General features: G+C 36.4%; 1 protein-coding gene across 1 annotated transcript; it reads left to right on the forward strand.

The window, feature by feature from the left end:
- The first annotated feature begins 437 nt into the window (after nucleotides 1-437).
- Nucleotides 438-14,309, forward strand: p2ry10 (P2Y receptor family member 10). The gene is made up of 3 exons (XM_066650035.1): nucleotides 438-698; nucleotides 8,052-8,281; nucleotides 9,566-14,309. The coding sequence occupies exons 2-3, from the start codon at nucleotides 8,094-8,096 to the stop codon at nucleotides 10,401-10,403; spliced, it is 1,026 nt and encodes a 341-aa protein (XP_066506132.1). The 5' UTR covers nucleotides 438-698; nucleotides 8,052-8,093; the 3' UTR covers nucleotides 10,404-14,309.
- The last annotated feature ends 9,297 nt before the right edge of the window (nucleotides 14,310-23,606 follow it).

Here is a 23,606-nt window from a genome sequence, read left to right on the forward strand (position 1 = left end):
TGTAGGAAACCACTTGAAGTGAGAGGACTAACAGATATTATTGGATGAATCATTTAAGAAATGTTTTATCATCTCATTCCATATATTTTCTGGGATTCTGTTGAATTATGTGAAGAATCATTAACTATGATTATCATCTTTCTTTCATTGCCTTGATCTTTTAAAAAACCAAAGCTGCCAGTCAGGTTCTAGGAATAGGAAAGTCATAACTATTTATAAGCCTTCTTGGGCTCGGCTCTAATATCACACCTCAGACTCCAATATAGCTACAATGTGTGGTACGTACATAAACAAAGCAGTAACCAGTTCGACAGTTTTAGAGGCATGTCACATGGCAGCATTTGAAGACCAAACTCTCAAGTGCCCTGGAGGAGGTGCAGCAAAGGCATATGTGTGTTGCCTGAAGGTGTGTTCTGTTGTGCAGTTTCTCAGCAGTCTAGTTTCTGAAGTGAATGGAGATCCACATTTGCTTAGTTATGGTCTTTTGCACTTGTACATGTACCACAGTGGTTTTCTCTGCTGCTGTTCCAACACAAGACTAACACAACATCAAACACAGACACACTCAGAGCTAAAAAGGGGCTACTTCCTCTTCACTCTGAGAAAAAAAAAAAACAGGAGTGTACAGAGAACAACTCAGCATTTGACACAGCGTTTCCAGCTCTGGAAGTCACCAAACAGACACCTGCAGACTCCAGGTAAGGGCTTTCACAACACATAAAAGCAATATTTTGTCTGCTTCTCTAGACTTTGTTTATTGTGGCTTGCTGTGTATGTAGGCAAATTTGCAAACTTGACAAACTTGCTTGAGGCACAACTGTTTTTCAAGCGTTCTTCAGGAAAGTCGCTAGTTTTTTACAGAACCTTGAACACTGTACAATCAACCCTGTGTCTGGTTACATGGTTCTCTGACAGAAAATCGGACACAAGAGCTTGTTTAAAGAATGGTTCAGTATACAAAATATGGTTCAATACGGTCAATGCTTTGTAAACACCTTATTCGTAAAACAATATTTCCGCTTAGGTTGTTTATTCCTTATTGCTGCAGTAAAGAACTTTCTGTGAGGATTTTATTGAGTCGCAGCTATAGTCAGTCACAGGTCAATAGTGATGTTGGATGAGCAGTTCTGAATCCAGCTCAAAGGTATACCACTGTAGAAGACATTTGGCATTGGAGATGGCATATAACTTTACACTTTTCTCTGGGAACTACAAAACGATTCGTGCATGTGAACATCTATGGTGACATTGAAGGTATAAACAAAGAGCTTAGTTTCATACGTTGTGTCTAAACACAGTGTGGCAGAGAAAACAACCCTTCTCTGCTTATTAAAAAAATATGTGAGAACAAAACACATGCACTTTTATCAGTGGCATTTCTTCAGATATGAATCGAAATATGTATGCTTAAAAAGTATCATTTTTCACGTGCGGTGACCACTGTTTTTTTTCCAATGACAAATGCAACTTCATAAAATCTCTCTGTCTAAAAAACAGGTGGCTCCATTTTGATTTGAGCTACATTTTACTACACCATTTCAACACTGGAGATTTCCTTTGTGCTCTAGTAAGATTTCATGAAGAATGTGCCCATAGTAATGCTCCAATACGACTTGGAAATGACTTTGCACATTAGAACTATGAGATATTTTTTTCTTTTCTTCAGTAAAACTGCCATTTTGGAGATACTTTGTTTTTCTGTAGACAGTGATGGAATGTTGGCTCAAGCTCATCAGCCCAAGATCTCTGCTTCAGTGGTGCATGAATGCAATCTTATTTATCTTAATGTAAATGAAATATAATGCACCGCACTGGTTCTATTCCTATAAGTTTTGAACAAAAATTAGATAGTGCAGATTAAGGACTGGTTTGAGAAATATATGCATTAATGTGCAAAGGTTTGGACACTTTTTCTTGTTTTGTTAATTTGCTGCATTAAAGTGAACATATCTTTTATAAACTTAAATATTGAATATTTGGGAAATGGTTATTGCACACCTTTTATGTAGGAACACTGAGATTATGCATTGAAATAAATAGTATATTATGAAATATTATAAAATACCCCCCACCCCTACCCCTCAATGTATTATATACATATCCAGCATGTAAACATTTCAAAGGTGGTGTGCTTACATTCTCTCAGAAAAAGGAAAAACATAAATATTTGATTGGACCAAGGGCTCCAAATATGTTTGTATCTGCTGAATATGCATAAACAATTAATTTTTGTGAACACAATCAGAATAAATAATTGTTGATACCAATCCTGCACAACCTGGCTTTGGGAGGGATATTTTTGCAGTTGACTTTCCTTTGCAGTAACAATTCAGACAGAAGCATGCCGCAGAAGCATTAACTCATCTGAACTTGTTAAAATCTGTGGGGCATATATGCAGAGCATGATTTCCTTCCCTACTGCACAGAAAAGACATAACATTCAAATAAACCAACCAGTTGAATGCTAGAACCAAAATATGAAAACAATTTCAGACCATACTCTGAGAAAAAAAAGATACCTCTTTGGCACAAACAGTGTATGAACTGAGAAATGGAATAAAAAAGCAACAATGCAAAATAAACCTATGCTCACCCAAATTTCTTCTGAAATGAAAGGCATTACTAGGGAATGTGCTGTACTCTTTGGTAAGGGTTAATACTAGTTGTTGGAAACAATCAATTCTATCATAAATCAATGGTATTCATCTTTAAGAAAATTAGAGAAGTCTTCAACTGTTGGATCAATTGCTAATCAGTTGAATCAGTGCTAATCCAGTTCATCCAAGAAGTCTTGGATGGAGCTCCATATCTCTTTTGCAGAGAGCAAAGTTTCACTGCTTCAAAGCCCAATTCAATTTTGGCTTTGTACCCCTCAAACCATGATCGGTAATGGGTGTAATCAGTGAATTAATCTTTCAACTGTGCATGCAGGGCTTATATAAGATCCCTAGAAAGCCAAAAAAATAAATGGCATGTTTTGGAGCTAAGTTCACTATTGTCAATGCCAAGTGTGAGACAGAAGTGTGTAAAGCCCTCCAGCACTAGGTTTTGGAACAATGGAATTTCACACTGTGACATGATGAGGTACTATAAGGAATACTTAGAGCAGGGGTTCTGAGCCAGAGTAAATCATCCACCATCAATAACTGACATCACATACCATCGCTGTCCAATTAAAATCACGTATTTCTTCATGTAAATCTTCTTAACTTTCAATGGACCTCAATGTAAAAAGATTTTATTTCAAGTAATTTGGAGCATTTCTGTCATTTTTATTCATCATGATCTAACATAATAAGCGTTTACTACTGTGAAAGGGAAACAGACATGTTGAATGAATATGTATTCAGAAATATTTGACCATATGATGTACGGTATATCACATCTTGAATCTCCCCAGCAGTGTTTTCCTCCTACCTGTGCACTCTTGCATATGTTATGCTCTTTTGCTAACCGCAACATAACCCGTTCCCCTTCCCCCTCCATCTCAGCACAGGAAGGGAGTTGGTACTTGTAAAATATGTATTGGGCTTTGGGTGAATGGCAGGAACCCCGTTTGCACCGTGGTTCTCCAGATAAGAGAAAATATCTGTTGATTCCCAACCGCATCCTGTTGTCATTACTGGAAAGCCCAGCGAAAGCAGTCAGCTCATGTTGAAGAGTGTAAATCATGCACAACAGCTCTGGTTGTAAGGGTTTATCAGATTTTTTTTCTAACTGACGTAGTTTTACAACTAGATGTATGTACAAGTGTGTGTGTAAAAGATGGTCTGGTAATTTAGCACTTATACATGTGCATTCCAGAAACCTATTGCTAATGTACAGTTGTGTGTATATGCTTATGGAGATAAGTGAAGAAGTACTGTAAGTTTAAAAAAAAGGTAGTTAATTTGTACAGCAAACAAACTTAACTAAACAAATGTAATTAAGTTTTTCTTTATTACGTTTAACACAAACAAGAATATATTTAGAGGTGGCATGCAGTGTCCACATCTTTAAAAGCATCAGCTTTGAAGCTGAAAAGTGAAAAGTGCACATATATATTTTTATACCGTCTGGCATTCATTTAGACTTCTAAAAACATACCAGTGCAGTCTAAAAGTTGCGTACTATTTCCTTCCACCTTAAAAAATTTAGTTTTTCTAAGTGCTAAATTGAGTTCTTAGAAGTATCAGTTCCAGGTAAAAAAAAAAAAAACACCACAACATTTACACAATCACACTAATAATCACACCATTATATTTAATCTTTTCATTACACCGTAAACAGTGAAGCAGTTACAGGCGCCTGGACAAATCTACCGCATATTTTAAGGTGAAACCAAGCTTCAAGCTGAAGTATAAACAGCTACGTTTGCTCCTTTTTCTTCTATTCCACTTTAAGGACTGCAGCTGTAGCAGAATTCAACAAATGCTGACTTGGATGCTAATCACAAAGATAATTTTGTTAAAACTGTTTATTTATATATTGTTTTTGGAATTAACATTGTTTGTTTACACCTCATTTTGTTCTGTGTTTGGCTGTTTATTCTTAAGCTGAAAAAGGAGGGAGGGTACTAGTGGAGAGTCAGGTGCAATGGTCAAAAAGTGGTCACATTTTGGCTCTGAATTCAGGTAGGAGGGCCCTTTATCGCAATTTCCCTTAGGGCCTCAGGAAAGTCTGGACCGGTTCTGAGTAGAAGTAGTAGTAGTAATAGTATAAAAAACCCAATAAATATTATTATTAAAACATGATTTAGAAGAATGGTGTATAAAATCACTTATTAGTCATTTACTCATTAATTTTCACATTACTAGTATTACTTACTTAACTAGTAGTTAACACTACTATGTGTAATGCTCCCATTTGTTGAATATCACAATTTAAGAGCATCAAACATCATAACAGCTCAAAAAAAAAAATAAACCCTGTCAATTTCAAGATCAATACATTAACGGAATTATTCGGAAATTAGTTTTTTTTTCTCATTAAAAGTGAACATTACATTTCAGGTGAAAAAGATTTAATATATGAACCCTATCTAATTTGCAAATGATTTTCTTGTGCATCTAAGTAACTACAGGTAAATATTTGAGCATAAATAAACATATTGCTGAGTAACCAAAGCACTGAAAAGAAGGTGAAAGCTTAAGGTGTTTGCACGGACTGCAGCCGCAGCGATCAAACACTATGCTGACATGTCATGAGTAAAAAATTAGTAGTTGTGGTGAGGAACCACAAACACCATCATTCTTCGCAGGAGCTTTAAGAGTGCGTCACAAGTGTTGCATAGTGTTATGTTTGTATTTATACACAGCAACACAGAAGATGAGATTAAAAATGAATCATCTGTCACCTTTCCATTAATCTCTATATTACTATGGGCTAAATCGCCTCTCTACCATTAAAATGTATTATATGCCTTCGTTGCTATTTACCTAACAATAATGGCAGTGTGTTATTCTCTAATGAATCTTTTCATTTTAGCATCAGAACCATGTTGCGTTTATAGAACTAGGCAAATTCCATGAGACCAACAACAGCAAAATCAGTGCTAAACACATTTAACCGCCAAATGCATAAAAGTTTAAAAATCCTTTTCAGTATTTACTGTCTTTTCAGTATTTACTGTCCTACAGCTTTATTGCAGCTACCATTCATTTCTGGAGGCTTGATTTCAGTTTTTAAAATAAGCCTTCAGGGATGTACTTTAATCATCTCATAATTCAGGTATTAGAAAGCACATTAAAACTGGACTCTGGGGAATCCATTGCAGCTTCTTTGTCTGATTGTTTGCTTACACATCTTTTTATAGCCATGGCATTTTTTTGTCTAGAAGCATGTAGAGAAACGTGGATTTTACTGATTTTATTTATTTATTTTTGGAAAAGCAGTAGAAGAACTTGATTTTCTCTTGTCTCTCAAAACCACAAGTTTTAAGGAAACCTAGTCCTTCCTAACTTTTGTGTGTAGCTAATCTGTTAAACTGATTTGAATATCTATTAAATTCGTTTCCCTCTAGACAATTTGGTGCCAGCAGTTGCTTTTAAGGGGTGTTTTGGTGTTCAATACTGACAGTCGTAATCTGAGATAATCAGAGGTCTTTTGGTTGGGACATTTGTCAGTTTAAAGCTGCAAGGACAGGTCATATATATGCTCATATTAGTCAACTGCTGAATTGATGAGTAATGATCAATTGATTGAGATGATTAATGAGTTAAAGTCAATTTAAAACAAATAGGCTTCACTGCTCATAAGATTAAAAAGTAAAGTATGTGCACTGCTGGAGCAGATGAATGAATAAATATGCAAATGAACATGGTATGTTTCAATGTAGGACATTCTGTTTTTATTCTTTTTTTTTCTTTTTTGGCAGTTACTGAATTTCAGAGCATTGCATGAGAGGCCAATGACTTAACTACTGAGCCCACAAGGAACTGAGAGCACCAACTACACACCGTCTGTTTTGGCAGTGCATGACTGTGTTTTTCTGCAGACATTTGCACTAGTAGATGAGAGGGCTGACATTAATGTCTCAGTTTGGAAGCAAATGACATACTTTAAAGTAAATGTCCACGTACCATCATGTGCATGTATGTGCTCGATTATTTATTCGCCTGTGTCCTTATTGCATAAGGAATTTATTTTACTGTATATTCATATATACAGTTTATTATGAACAAAGACAAAATATACAAACCAGAAAGAAGAAAACACAAGAAAAAAGCCAAACATTTAAGCAACGAAAACCCAGAACGATAGCAGAGAATATAGAACTGAAACTAAAAGTACAAACTGAGACAGAACAACCTAAGGTATGAACAACAAACAAAAGATAAACCCTTAAAAAATGATAAGAGACTGGCTAAGGGCAAGACAAGACAGGCACAGATCTCTAAGGACAACCTGAAACAAGCAAAAGTGATTTAAACAAGAAAGAATGAAAAACATGTAGCTCAATTTTTTATTTTTCATTCGAGCGCAGCTGTCCTTCACAGTGTGTGAATGGTTTATGATGAATTACTTGTAATACAATCTTTCATGAATTTAATATATATATATATAAATTGAGGATGGCTCTCCAGTGTGTTGAAACTGGGCTAATGTATTTATGAAGCCTCTGTATATGGGTTGAGAAAAAAAAACAAAACAAAAAGAGAAACAGGTCCCAGCCTAGGCTTTCTCTCTCTGCTCACAGCAACGAAAATGGATCTGGTGGACAATATTGGCTTATTTTTGCAGTTTCAGGTTACTTATGTGAAAAAGTCTCCAAATTCAGGACAGAACTAACTGCATAAAAGTAAACAGACCACAAATGCTACAAAACTAAACAACTTGAGTTACAAATAAGTAAAAACTTACAGACCAGTTAAATTCAGCCACTTACAAACAACAACAAAAAAGAAAACTCTTTTTCCCCTCAAACATACCGTTCCACCTTAAAGACTCAGAGCCTCTGAATGTAAACAGTATAGAGAACAGAGAGAACGGTTTCCCCACAATTGTATACGTTCTCTTTAAGGATGGATAAGAGAGCTTGAGAACAGAGGATGGCCAGTTCAATTCCTAAAACTGGCAGAAAAAAATAAAAATTAAGCAAGCCACCTAACCCCCAGACTGCACTCTGGATGCAGGAGTGGGTTGGCCCACTCTGCAGTAGCCCACTGCTCCGGTAGTGTGTGTGTTCACTGCCCCTAATGTGTGTGAAGATTTGCTCACTAGTATGTGTTAGTGTGGTTAAACGGTTGGGTTAAATTTCCCTATATGAACCAATAAAAGGTGATTATTCATCATCATCTTCTAATACAGAAGCATTAAACATCACAACATGCTTGGAGAAGGCTACTGTCAGGTAATACAGGCCTTGTGGGCTGATATGACCAGAATCATCTAATAATGCCCTCTTGGACTCGTGGCTGTTTTGTCAAAGATAAGGGGTTGTAATCCTAAAAAGTGTTTTAAATCAACGTAGCACAACTTCTTTTGCTCCTACAGCAACAGGAAAATGACCATAAGCTTATCAAAATGAAATTGTCCAATGTATGATGCTAAATAGCTGCTCTGTATTCCAGTTACTGTTCCTGAAGAGCTCTGATAAATGAAGCAGGAGTGCCATGATGAATGCCTCATGCCTGGGGGCCAACACGTCCTGCAGCTCTCCACCACCACATAACTGCTCTTACAACATGACAGCATGGGAGGAAAGTATGAATAAACTGTACACCTGCTTCTACCTGTTCATCTTTATCCCAGGCTTAATTGGGAACAGCATTGCTCTCTGGGTGCTCTGCCGCTTCATAAGGTGATAAAACACACACCCACACACACACACATATATATATATATATATATATATATATATACACACACACATATACAATGCAATTTTAAAACTATAATTTTTCTTACTTTGTTCTCTTACGCAATGTGCTGAAAATGTCCTTTCTTAATTTTTTTCAATCAGATTTGCAAGAAGGCAGTTTTCATAATGCAATGTCTGCAGTTTCTTTTAAAGCCTACATCATCACTTTAACAAGTTTTAAGTAAAAACATTTTACCAAAATATACACCCTCATGCTGTGAACCTGTGAAATAAATTAAACCCTGTATATTAATCTAAAGAAAACCATTTAGATTTACACTGCAGTTGTTGTATTGCTCGGACAAACTGCAAAAATGTATTTCCTTCAATTTATTTCTAGGCCTAGATTGATGTTTCTTCCTCAGTAATAGTGAGATTTGAACCTTTTCTTTCTCAGAGTGAATTTGTTGTACACAGAATCTGTATTTCTGTTGGATGAGTCTTTTTGACTTGTAAGCATCTTCTGGTAAGTGTTGAGGATATGGGCTTTGTATTGTACACCCACCTACTTTAGAAATGACTGGAAACTTTCAGTAGGCGTTCTGGAAACCATTCTCGCTCAAAGTATGCCAGATACACTTCTCTTTCTGAAATGGCTCACATGAGCCATGTACCTGTGGGCTACAGCAATAGCATTGTAGCCCTGACCGTTTATTGTTATTTTTTTTATATATATTTATCCATTGGTCTGTATCTCATCACCAAAATAACACAATGAGGAATAACTTAGTAAAACATTACCCTGTATTATCTCACCAAAGTAGTGAAGCAAAGTGTGTAAACTTGATTCCAAAAATCACTGAGGAATCAAACAAGAAAATAGTAATTTACTATTTAGATAAAATCAACCTTCAAAATTAACCAATAAAACATTCTCCTTTTGAAAGCCCACTGCACCAACAAATAGAATTTATTATTCATATTGGGTGACCTGGGGAAGGGGAAGTTGCTAAGTACAAATGGAGTGAAAAACCGAACTATTTAACTAAAACCTGAAACCAAAAATACAAAATTCAAATTCTTAACAATTTTACTAAAAGACTCACAGTCAAACATAGGCTACAATACACACCATAACATCCTGTTATCTGGCTATATTTAAGAACTGTACTGTAATTTTAGGTGTAATTAATTAAAGCACTTATTAACAGATGTGCCCCATTGGTCAGGACTATGGGGAAAGATTGACAAATGTCAGTTTGTTTCTTCTCTTCTCTGTTACAGCAAGAAGACCAAAGCCATCATCTTCATGATCAATTTGGCTACGGCAGACCTGGCCCATGTCCTGTCCTTGCCCCTACGGATCTATTATTACTTAACCCACAACTGGCCATTCGGACAGGGCATGTGCCTGCTGTGCTTCTATCTGAAGTATCTGAACATGTACGCCAGCATCGCTTTCCTGGTGTGCATCAGCATGCAGCGGTGCAACTTCCTCATGCATCCATTCTGCGCCAAAAGCTGGAAGCGCCGCTATGACGTCCGGATAAGTGCGGCTGTATGGATCGTGGTGGGTCTCTGCTGCTCCCCCTTCATCCTGATGAGGATCAAACCATCATCTGAAAACACACAAAACATGACATGCTTCAAAGACTTGCCCATGCGGAGGCTGAGCCTGAGCATCACTGTGACCATGATTGCCTTTGGGGAGCTCCTGGGCTTTGTGATTCCGTTGACCATCATCGGCTTCTGCTCCTACTTAATCGTCCGCTCCTTGCAGCAGAGCACCCACACCAAAAACTCAGTCAATGACAAGAAACGTGCTCTCCGTATGGTCCTGGTCTGCACTGGGGTCTTCCTTTTCTGCTTTGCCCCCTACCATATCAACTTCCTGCTCTACATGTTGGTCTCACAGGGCTTTATTACCCAGTGTACTCTGCAGCAGGCGATCAAACAGTTCCACCCCATCTCCCTCTGCATGGCCAGCCTAAACTGCTGTCTCAACCCCCTCATTTATTACTTCCTCACCACCGAGTTCCGGCAGCAGCTCCGCCGCCAGGGCAGCTCTGTGCTGAGGGGCCGGCTCATGAGCCTGGAGAGCACCTCTTCCTTTAGGGAGTGAGTGACCTCTGTTGGTGACACAGCTCAAGAGGTTGTTCACGTGCAAATGTTTGGACAGCTCCATGGTTTTGTTGCTCTTTGTGGTGTACAATAGGTTCACGAGACCTTAGAAGACTCCTCTCTATTATGGGAAGCGAGATTTTGTGGTGACATCGTTTAAGCTGCAGGTTGTGTGCTAACATTTTGGAACCACTGTTGAATGCTGTGCTTCTGATGCTCTTTGAGGCCAACAGTTTGTAAGTGAATGGGTTGTCAGCAATCAACAAGCTTTCCGCACATTTCAGCATTCACATTCTATTAGCCTGACAAGTATATACTGAACAACAGCCTTGATACTTGTAACTGAGAAATGAAATGAAACTGTATGCGGACTTGTATTCTCTGCAGGAAGAGTACTTAGTGACACTTCAAAAATAAATTTAACCTGAAGTTTTGCTCAAGACACCACCTCAGTTATACATTAGCATACAGCACACCGCTTTGGTGCAAGCTGCAGTATGACTAGGATGTTTGCTGAAGTTTAGTTGTAATATTTCAGTCTGTGAGAACAGTCTCAGTGCTGTAGATCACTGAAGATGGGTCTCATTCACGCTAGGCTCATATCATGAATTCCATGTAAGCGTTTGGTTACCAAACAGGAGAGAGGAGTGAGATTTTCAGAAACACCTGCTGTAGCACACTATGGTGAAAAGAAAGGTTCAAAACCAGATACAGTTTGCCAGATACAGTTTGCCCAAAAGATGTTTTTGTCACTGGATCATTTGAAATATGAGATCATGAAATATTAACCATGTTACATATATATTGCAAGCAAGCTAATGTACTTGCTGGCAGAAAGGAAAAATCCATGAAAAACAAGACTTATTTTAAACGTAAACATCATTAAACAACAATCCCAGATGTTTATAACACAATTTGTACTTGGCTATTGTATTTAGTGACATTCTGAGGATAATAAGTCTATAGTTCTATAGGTGTTCATAATAACAACAGGGATTGTTGAAAATCTCATTCATTTCTATCATTCAGAAATGGATCTTACACCCAGAATTCATAATATGTGCCTAAAAATGATTATAAAAATATAAAACATACAAAGGAATGATTCTTGGAATTTGCTTTATTTCAGTGTGTACACTGGTTCCAATTGTCAAGACCTATGCTGACATGTTTACTCAAGTCAGCACCAACACACACATTTAAATCAAGTAATATTATTAGGTGGCAAATATAATGTAAACATAATATAGCATTTTTTCGTTCCCTCTGTATATTAGAGAAAAAACTGTCACAAGGATCACTATGAAAGTGGACACCTGAGAAAATACAGGACCAAAATCAAAATATAAATCAGTATATTCAAATCAAAATATATCTTACTCTTAAATTCGTTTAAAATTGTGACCTGTCTTTTAATTAAATATAAAGATAAGGTGCTGGATCCTATGTAAAACTTAGCCCAGTAGAAAGCTCTTAATATGTGATTGCACTGCACTCAGTGGAAGTTGCACTAAAACAAACCTGTTGAAAGCTGACAAAACATGCTCCTCAAACATATACCTTCTTTATCCTACATAAAAGGATTCTTTATACTTTTCAGGACAACTGATTAATCCTATAGGGCCACCTATGAATTAGCACTTCCTGTGGTTATGAATTCCATTGTCAATGACGTTAAAATATGATAACTGATTTTATTTACTTCTTATTTTTAAGCAGAATATCCTATCTGCATTTTCATCTTTTGACTTAATCTTCAGCAGATCTTTAAACTGTTTCACAATTTGATAAAGTTTCATAATTCTGAAAATACCTTTGGCTTTAGCTTATATTGAATGTTAAGAATGATTTTATCCCCCTGATGTTTGATGTTTGTCCTACAACAGTGAAACATAAATGCACACCATTTAAAAAAAAGAATTCTGAATAAGGCAGTGTTTTCACAAAGAACACTGAAGGTAAAAGTCCAAATGCATTAAACTGTGCTGTTAGATTTTTAGATTTGCAAACAATAAGAAAGAGAAATTTAGGAAACAGTACAAATAGAAAAAAAAGTGATTGCACTAATTTTCTGCACATTTAATGTGCACTTTCTTTATCCATTGCATATATACATATTAACATTTAGGGAATAAATATAGAGGAAGAATATAGCAATCTAATAATATGTCCATTTTTATGCATACGTAGCTTCAGTGAGTAATTCAGGTTCAAACCTATCACAGCTCTCAACACAGCCGACACAGCTCTAGAAATGTACTTCATTCTGAATCTCTCCTAATCTCTTAATGTGAAGAATACTTGTGTGTTCACTGAGCCACCTTTTTAAACGTAGATGAGGTATTTAACTGCCGTAACTTTGAAATGATCTTTTTAGGTATTATCATGTTGCAGACAGTTAAGAAAACAGTTGGTTCAGAGATGTCAGTGTTCTGAAATGAGGTGTAATAGTGAGATTACTTATATCTTAAATAGTCTAATCATATCACACCAGGACTTCATTTATAAACTACTCAAACAGACACATTTGATCTTACAAAGTTCATAAGTGAAAATTATCGAAGTAATTAATGTGAATTAAATGTAAAATATTAAGTTTACAGGTTGTTAGAGGAATAACAGCTCCATTACAGTGTTCAATTTGTAAACATTAGGCTTTTATAAATTATTTTTTTGCATATGCTGAGACCTTAACTTGTGAAATAATTTAGGATGAAATTCAAGTTTCATTTTATAAAAATGTGGTGCCAGAAGCTGCTAATTTATTACACACCTTTGTATGTATGTGTGTGTGAGGTAGATATAGTTGATTATTGCGATAGGGTGTAGAAATTATGAATAGAATTTGGTAAGTATTATTTGCTGATGAATTTAAGAGGTACAAAAGAAGCCATATAGTAGGTTATATAAGTCTAAAACATTCATTCATTCATTCATTCCAGACCCTGAACTGGATAAGCGGTTACAGATAATGAATGAATGAATATATATATATATAATTGAGAATCAATATAAATAATAATAGTATTGATATAGTTCTGATATATGCAATTACAGTGGAGGTTATAACATTCAAAACAGTATAATTACTGTCCCATGGCCGCTCCACACCAACCCCAGTGACGATTATCTCTATAACTCAGAAATGAGTAAAATGCATAGACAGTTCTTAAGTTGGTTGAATGGCTCTTCAAAATGGTTCCACTGAGTATTTCTGTATTATGTCATTAGTTTTGAGAGGCTTATATATATGTGATTTACACCTACAAACACTGAGCTTCAGATACATATTGCCCTTATTTTTAAAAACTGGGGTAAAGTCACTTTTTTATTTTTTTTAATCACATTTTTAAAAGTTCTTTTTTATTTTGTTTGGAAATTTAAAGTACTTTTAATATTTTAAATTACACAATTTAAAAATAAGTTTCTCAAATGTCCATGCCTATCAGTTGATATCTGCAACTTTTATTTTTTATTTATTTAGTTTTAATTAAAAACTTATAACTAAACTAAATGCAACAACGTGTAAAATGAACCTGCTCTAAATTTCATCAAAATGTTTTTATCATCACATATAAGAAGAATTCCACTTTAAAGTGAGTATGTTTTTCCCTCAAAAAGGACTTTCCCCTGGCAGTATTGCAGTGATAATGATAATAATAATAAGCTAAACCAATAATGAGCATGTGTTTGTTTCATATCAGTGTTACAAAATTTATAAAGTCCATTACAAATGTTAGAAAACCATTTCTATGAATTGTACATTGTTATGTGCTGTATTTAAAAAAAATATGAAAGACATTTGTGAAACTACTGTAAATAAAAAACCATACTGTTTGTGTGGTTTCCTTTTATAGATTCAGATGTGTTTGTTATTTGCATTACACGCCTGCAAATGTTCTTTCCATTTAGCTGAATGTGGTAAAGTTGCTATCCAGGTGGTTACCCTGATGCTCTTGAGAAATACAGATTTTCTTAATCTTTTCCATGACTCACTCTATCAGCCAATTTCACTTTATAATGATGTTCTTAGTGGAGCAATCGATGGGAGAGAGATGAGATGTGTATCATGCCGAGATGTATATCATGTATATCTCAGCACCAACAGCAGTGACCACCAGGAACCCAGCAAGAGTTTAAATATTTGCCAAAAAGTTTTAAGAATGTTTGAGCAGGACATGACTCTAACATTTAAAGGAATTCCATTGCTACTAAAGGTTTGCCTTCTAGGATTTTAAATTTGACAAACATCAAATGTAAAAACAACACAGTCAAATGTAAAAATGCTATGAAAATGCTCCTAAATAACCTCAAAAAAGAATTCAACTCCCGGGAGGAGTTGTCAAAATGTATCGTAATGGCACTCATTGATAGATTCATGTACTAAAGACACTACATTACAAGGACATAGTCAGGAACCAAATAATACTGTATTCAGCAAATGCTTTCATTAATAAGTAAATGGTGTAAAATATACTACATTGAAAAATACTTTATAATTTATTGTATATTACAAAATGTGTTCATGAAAAAAATCATCACATATCGCAATAAATGCTAAAAAGACAAAGCCCTATAAATTGAAACTTCAGTCTTCAGTCAATCATCTATGCTGTCATAAAAATGAAAAAGGAGTCATACATAATGCAACATGATTGATATTTATTCCCTGAGAATATTAATTGTGTTTGTAGTATTTTTCCCCAATTCATTATATTAATCACTGAGGAATGTATAGAATCGATATCTGTGTATTTAAAAATACTCCGTAATTATATTAATGTGAATATGATATGAATCTTTATGTACATGTAGCAAACATTACCAAAGTTAGGAATTGTATTAAGTTACTGTATTTCAAATATAAAGCTTATGTTATGACATCAATGATATTTAGTAATTTGTGCTTTATAGGAAAAGGAACAAATATCTTTCATGTCAATAAGCCATTTTTTAAAATAAAATATATTATGTCATCCTGCTAATGGTAACATTATAAAGTCCCTTTGTAGGGATACTTCAGATAATATGTTACCAAAAGTCCCTGGTCTCTCATTTTACACCGTATTAAATTGTGTCCTGTTATGGAGACTTCAAGTACGAGTGCAGCTGTCACCCTAGAAACGTCTGGTGTGTAAAAGGTAAACAATAATGCAAGAGAAGCAGCTGCTAAACTAGGAGGAAGTGGCAGATGGATATGTGCCAGGACCTAAAGGTGGCAGTTAAACTGACATTACTAACATACACTAACCACAGTGTGTATACACAGACATTCATACTTTTTATCTGCTAGGAAATTCCATGTGAAAACAGTAGTCACACAAAACTTCATCCCAACTCAAATCTCCACCCCTCAGAGGAGATCCATATACTATTTCTACAGGTTAAACTTAAAACTGTGACAGTTGTATGAAGAAGATAAGATGATGTTATTTTACTCACTCATTCATTTATAAATTATTTCACCTCTTCAACAGGCAGTACATTTATTAATGTCACTTCTGATGCAAAACATGTAACGAAACGTACTGTAGCCTTAGCATTGGCTACATTTTAAAGTTGATTTTCTCAGCACTATAACATTCATCAAATAAACAGTAGATATGCACCCAAATGTTTATATGTGTGTTTTTGTAAAAGACAATGCGTGCTAATGCTCACTCTGAAAATCACAAAACCTTGCATTTGACCAAGAGTACACAAACGTTTGCACACAGCTGTAGATATACCGTTTTCAGAAAAACAACTCTAATGAAAACTAAGCAGAAAACACTCGTGCCGTTGTGGTTTGCAGAGGCCTGAATGACACCTTGCCTTGAGTGACATGACATTTTGAGACGTGTCCTTTGCTCTATATTGAAATGTCACAAGTGAATGTGGTTTATTACAACTAACCCAGAGGAGAACGAAAAATGGTGCTGAAATGTTTATATACACAAAGAACTTAAAATACTCATTCAGTTTCAGGTACTCAGAATTGTTTTATAATGACAACAAAACTAGCCATATCTGTTTAAATCTGAATCTTGTCCATCACCTTTAAAGTGAACATATTATGGAATATATCACTTTTTCAATATCTCCGCATATTCATTTGGGCATCTGAACCCTACCAACTCACAGACTGTGAAACAAGACTGTCCAGTCAGTTTTTGAGGCCTGCCAAATTCAGAAGACATGGGATAAAATAAGTCATTCTAATACTGTGGTGCAGGCATTTTAGTATTGTCCCACCTCCTTGTCTGAGTCATTAGCTATGTTAAAGTGGGAGCACAAAGACAAGGGTAAATGCTGCAAAACCAACACAACCAGCACAAAGAAGAGAATGGTTTATATTTTAGAAAATACTTTAAAGAGAGAAGAAAGAAAAACAGGGAAATGACTCAAATCAAGAGCTTCTGCTCCTTGCTCCTCACTCCTGGGCTCTCGCACTGAACTGAACTGTGGCTCATTCGTTCTCATTTAAAGGAACATGCACTGAAACAGGGCTTACTATGCCAGGGTGTGGGTGGTGGTGGTGCTGTGCTTGTTTGATTCTTGTCACAAGAAACACAAACATTTCATTCAGACCCCATGTATTCATGTGGAAAAGGGTTACAAACTAGCTGTTGCCCTGACTAATAGTATGCACTAGTAGGACAGCACCATGCAAGCCGTATGATGTGTGTGAGAGGAGTAGCAGATTTTCATTAAACCTCAGTGAAACCCCCAGAATACTAAATTTAGACTAAAAATGTCAACCAATATATGGATAATTTTACATGCTATACAGAAATCTTAAAGAGGCTTGAGGCTTAGTTTGAGTATTTGAGCAATGACAGGAGACATGGCCTAACCACAAAGCGAACCACTGCTTAAAACACTATTAGAAATGGGCGGATCACCAGAAGAGCAGCTGCTAAAACACGGCAGATTAAACCAGCATCTAGAAATAGGGCTGCGGACCCTTACACAAAATCTCTGATGTTCTCTAGCCACCCCTAATAAGTAGTGATCTTTAATAGATTTGGGGTGCACCCATTGCTGTGCACACACAGCTTGTAGAAGTTTCACAGAAAAATGAAAAATGAAACCGGATGCTGTTGGCTTGTTGTACATGTGATTAATTTCAACTTGTCAAGCATGGGCAAGAGGGGTTAAAAGAAGCACAGCTTTGTTTTCTGGAGTGATAAAGCTGTATTGAATACCATTAAGCTGAGTTCTAGTGGTATTTGTGATCTAAAAATATTAATCGAACATAGGAACATGACAACCAATGCTGTTGTGTCTAACTGCAATCCACTCATAGATTTTAACATCAAGTATCAAGACTTCCCACAAATAATGCCCTTGATTTTGGAATACATTTTCTCAAAATCTGGGTTTTGAGATATATTTCTGTATGCAAGATTCCATATACACAGAAGAAGCTTCAAAGCACTGACTGCAAGATACTAATTCTATCTCCTCTGCTGCATTTTAGTGTACTGGGATTGGTGTCATTTTGGCTGCACTGTAACACTGACTATCATAATTTCTATTGTGCATTGTCAGAGCGAGCCCACTGGAGATTATCTTCTGAAGGCTTATCCAACAATAAGTTTTAAATTCAAGAATAGAGAAGACTTCATAGGTCAACAGAGTAATTCCTGTTGTGCACATTCAGTGAATTATTGACCACCAGAGACACCACAATACATTCTGACCCTTTCATTCCTTTTCTTCAACATCTGTTTTTAAAACGCTAATAATAACTCCTTTTTTAAACATAAACTGTAGGGCAATTGTATTCAGCACTTTCCTTGATACTCCTTTTAGGGATTTAGGGCTTTGATTCCAAAACTAGATCAAAACCATTCTCTGTAAATCTGTGTGCTTAAACACTATTCATTTTTTGTGGTCATTTATGCATTTATTTGAAAAATCGTCTTTATTTCTTAGCAGCACATTATTTAAAATCATTATTTATTAACCGCTAAAACTAGGTATTGAATGATAACCTCAAATAATATTCACTTCCACAAGAAGAGATTTGGAAAAAGTTAAACCAACACATTCACACACAGAATATCACACTCACTGAAATAATGTTATATGATTTTATTCTAAATGTTGGGCGTTATTTGTATTTTTTAGTAAATAAACACTTACTGCTCAGATAAATAGCTTTTTAAATCTCATAATATCTGGTGCCTAAAACAGTACTCTGTGTGTGCTTGTGTGTGTTTGTGTGTGTGTGTATACCCACACACAGTACTGTTTTAGCAACAGATGATCCTGTGGGTTTCCTGACCACTGAACAAAAGGGTGAAAGTGAGTAAACAGTTGGAAACTGTAGAACTACAAAATGTCTTGAACGATCAGTGGAGCAGAGAGAATGAACAATAAGTGTGATTCTGATATGACATAATACATTTTCAGAAGTCCACCCCACCTTTCCTATATATGCAAAATATATCACACAGACATTTTCAAAAGATACCAAGGTTGACATAGAAAGCTAGTCTAGATATGTATTTATTAAACAAACAAACAAATAATAAAGGTATTCCTTCAGGTAATTTTTAAAAATTAAACAGTCTTTAGTCTTTAGGACTGCAGTATAAAAATGGCAAGGGGTCTTACATACAAGGTTGAGTTATGGGCAACCTCCCAGGGCTCTAAGGGTTAATATTTTTCCTTAAGCCATCATATAAAATGAGTTTTATTTCAAAGAGAATAACAGATCCATGTAATCAGACATTGACAAATTTCAGAATTAAAATGATAATTTTACTTGTTTCAATTCTAAATATGTCCTTTGTCTTAAATCGTTTTTATGGGTGTAATCTGCAAATTACCAGTTTAGTGTGAGCCCTCCAAATAACAAATCTATAAAAATAAATCTTCCAAGACAATCATATCAGATTTGCAAAAACAAACAAACAAAATAAAAATGTAAAAAAAAATCCCAAATGATGATTATTTACACCTCGATCACAGCTATGTATCAGCAGATGTAAGATAAAATAAACGACATCATTTGGCAACAAAGAAACACGTTGACCCAGAAGGCCTGTAGTGGCATCTAGTGGCCAAAATAATGGTTATATTTTGTGAAGCTGAAACTATAAGTGCTGTTTGGAATAATACTCAATACCACAAAGAATTCCCACTGAAAAAGCCCTAGATGGATGGATGGACAAATAGACCTTTTGTCATTGTTAAAAAATAATGAGATTCTGTGCGTTTTTCTGCCAAGACTTGAATCCATTACGGTTACAATATATAATAAATGTATATATTACGTGTGCAAGGTTCATAGAATATAAAATAAAATTTGATAAAAAAATGCAAAAGAATGTAAACAAAAATGTAAATTCATTACATACAACAGTGTGGAGTAAACATAGGTAAAACTTTGAGTTCAGTGTACGTCATGAACACATTACATAAACGGTATGTTATAATGTGCAGTATGCATTAGGTAAATACTATTATGGAATTCTGTGATGACGTCAGTGAGTCTGCCCTATCACCAAGACGGTTAGACTTACATTAACGAACTTACGTTTGTATTATTGTGTCTTTCGTCAAGTTCCCGGAAGTTACGGGCTGTCTGTTGAGCCGAATGGCCCAAGGTGAAGTATAGAGAGGGGGGAGAGAGCTGGATACGGGAACCTGCAAAACAGAAAAAGTAAACAAGTAAAAACAACTATATACATATGTAAATATTCACCGGTGAAGTAGGAGTAAGATGTGTATTTAATATCTGTCAACTGTAGTATCACTGAGTATGAATGTCCTCCTGCAGTTGCCCTGTAGCCAGAGTTGGATTAGTCCAATTAGAAGAGGGGCGGGGCTAAGTTGCTAACGCGACAGAAACCTGCAGTAGGGGGAGCTGAGGGGAATAGATAGAAGGTCGTAGAACCACTTTTTCACCCGTACTCACCACACTCCAGTTTAAACATCACCACAAATTCATATTGTAAATGCAGTGTTATTTCTGTGCAGGTATAGGCAGTTATCTTCTCATACAGAGAGTGTATTAATATGTGTGTACTCAGGATTAGAGTTTATTACAGTTTACTTTCATAACCAGTCCTTACCATATATGGTGTGAAAGATATTTACCAAAAAAAAAAGAATGTGAGAATTATACAGTAATTATGAAGTACATACACCAATCCACCATAACATTATAACCCCCTACTTGTGTCTAAACTCATCCATTCTCTCAGCTCCACTGCAATAGACGAGCTCTTTGTAGTTCTACTGGAGTCCATCTGTTGCTCTGAATATATTGTTTGCCCTTTTTCGCCCTGTTCTTCAATAGTCAGGACCCCTACAAGTCCAACAGATGAGCTACTCTCTTTGACTTTACATCTATACGGAGCCCCTAAAGTCTCAGGGTGGAAAAATACTATTTAGAGACTTAATTCATTCATTCATTATCTGTAAGCGCTTATTCAGTTTAGGGTCGCGGTGGGTCCAGAGCCTACCTGGAATCATTGGGCGCAAGGCTACCACTAAAACTGGTGCAAACGCGGGCGGGTTCGCTGAAAATCACCAAGGTTCTTATAGGCCCAAATAATGTTATTTCGGTGGAAAAGGATTTCAGTAATCAGTTCTGTAATAATAGGATTTGTATATAAGTGCCATAGGAATAATAGGAGTTCTGTCATACCGTATGGTAGTATCGCTGTAAAATACACATTCACTTGTTTATTCAGGTACAAATTATTGTGAAGTTACATGGAATACTCTCAAAAATGAAGGTGCTACAAAGGCAACTTTAATAGATGCCATCCTTTACCCCTTTTAAATATATTTGCAAAAATGGTTCTTTATTCATTCATTGTCTGAAACCACTTAGGGTTGCGGTGGGTCCGGAGCCTACCCAGAATCACTGGCAGGAACCCAACCTCGACAGGCCGCTGGTCCTTTGCAGTGCGACACACACTCACACATTCACTCACACGGACACTTTTGAGTCGCTAATCCACCTACCAACGTGTGTTTTTGGACTGTGGTAGGAAACCGGAGCACCCGGAAGAAACCCACGCGGACACGGGGAGAACACACCAACTCCTCACAGACAGTCACCCGGAGCTGGACTCGAACCCACAAACTCCAGGTCCCTGGATCTGTGTGACTGCGACACTACCTGCTGTGCCACCGTGCTGCCTGAGACTTAATTCGTTCACTCAATTTAGTAATTCGTTCACTCAATTTAGTAATTTGTTCACTCAATTTACAGACATGACACAGGCTATGCAGGGACACACGTTTGATCTCTCCTGTCCATTACTTTTTTTATACATGACAACCACTTTTCATAGACTAAAACACTAAAAGTTCAGGTCGAGGAGGGAGTGAATCTGATGGGACTCCATTTTGTTTTTAACTGAGCGAGTTCAGTTAGGCACATTCAGCAGGAGGTGGGATAGTGGGCTCCTGTTGTGCAGCACATAGGCGTGGCCAAAATCACATCTCATTCTCAAGCAAATTATTCAGTAAAATCCAATTGACCTGTTATGTCTTTATTTACCGATAACCACATAAAAAGTGAAAAAAAGCGTAACGGGGTTTTTGTGGACAGGATTAAGCCTCAACCAAGGAAAATGAGATTAGACAATACCTCATATCGTCCACAAGATTTAATTTGACACCTCATTCAACGTAATGGGGGCATTGCGTGATAATATGATATTTCGCGGATTTGTGACCCCGAAAAAGGACACAGTTACAGACCTAGTGAGTCCATTATTGCTGGTCAGAACATAATATTGGCCAATTTGCCATGTCCATAACACAATCCATGCAATGTATGTTTGTAATTAATATTCACATAAATTACACTACTCCCAAGGAAAAAGGACAATTCCAGCTTTCATATGTCACCCTCATCTTGTATCTGTTTATTAAAAGTATTGTACCTTTATTTTGTAGGCTAGGCTTTGCTAGCCTGTGTAATGTCTGTTTAAATTGAGGGAACGAATTAATAAATTGAGGGGATGAATTACTAAGTTGAGGGAACAAAGTCTCTAAATAATATTTTTCCACCATGAGACTTTAGGGGCTCCGTACATCTACAAGGTGGACCAATGAGGTAGGCATGTCTAACAGTGGACAGTAAGTGGACGCAGTATTTAAAAACCCCAGCAGCGCTGCTGTGTCTGATCCATTTGCTCCAGCACAACGCACATCACCAGTTAGTTAGTGTCACTGCAGCGCTGAGAATCATCCACCAACCAAATGCTCTGTGGTCCTGTGCCAGTCCCAGACTGTTACTACAGTCTGTAATTATAAGTGCTCCTGTATGGTCAGTGGAGCTCAGAGAATGGACAGTGAGAGTAGAAACAGGGAGGTGGTCATAATGTTATGGCTGATCAGTGCATGTTTGATAGGTTGATATGAGTTGTAGCTTTGATTGACTTCAAGCAGTGACATAATAACATAATATCTATAGTTTTGGTCTAGACTTTTACACTTCTCAGTTTTAGATCCTGTGAAATAAATATAATAAAAATAAATCATGTGAGTATATGGCCAAGAGTGTGTTAAAAGATAGCTAGTCTTTCTTTATGAATAGTATCAACTTCTAAGTTTCCAGGACGTCTTTAGAACAGATGTTTGAACACTTCTGAGAGGATTTAGTAATATTCAACCAGAAGAGCTTTGGGCAGGTCAGCTGCACCTCTACAAATCATTAAAACAAAAGTACTGGACCATGCTGCAGAAACTGCAGGTTCACTGCTCCTTTTATATTTCCTTCTTTCTAAAATCAGTATAAAAGCATATTGGAACATGAATGTACAGTAGATGTATTTTAAAATAGCTAATTTCATGGTTATAAGCGGCGTTCTAAAATCCTCGAACTTCAGGACGTACAGTGTTGTATGTAGTATCAGTCATACAGCATTAAAAAGGGAAACAAACAAACAAAACAAAAATAATGCAACAGGAAACAGGAAACACATACCACTGCTTTATGCAAATCCAACTATTCACACTATTTGCTGCTCTCTGGAGTATGCTTATCCTGACTGGGAGCCCAGATTAATGACACTTAGTCACAGATCTAAACTGAGATAGGACTAGTTATTAGTATCTTTGTGTTAGACTGTTCTCAAGCATTTACCAAATGGCCACAAATGCCCATTTGTGTCTATCAGCTACGGAAGCAGCGGAGACCAAAAAATAGCAGAAGTAGGAGAGTTTGAGCGAGCGTCATGTCTCTTGG

Source organism: Hoplias malabaricus, chromosome 17 (genome assembly GCF_029633855.1).
Source record: "Hoplias malabaricus isolate fHopMal1 chromosome 17, fHopMal1.hap1, whole genome shotgun sequence".
NCBI classification, from domain to species: domain Eukaryota; kingdom Metazoa; phylum Chordata; class Actinopteri; order Characiformes; family Erythrinidae; genus Hoplias; species Hoplias malabaricus.

Excerpts from the sequence above, each read along its gene's own strand:
- p2ry10 (XM_066650035.1), top strand. The coding sequence starts at position 8,094 with ATGATGAATGCCTCATGCCTGGGGGCCAACACGTCCTGCAGCTCTCCA. Across the intron at positions 8,282-9,565 it reads GTGCTCTGCCGCTTCATAAG|CAAGAAGACCAAAGCCATCA; the intron begins GTGATAAAACAC and ends TCTCTGTTACAG.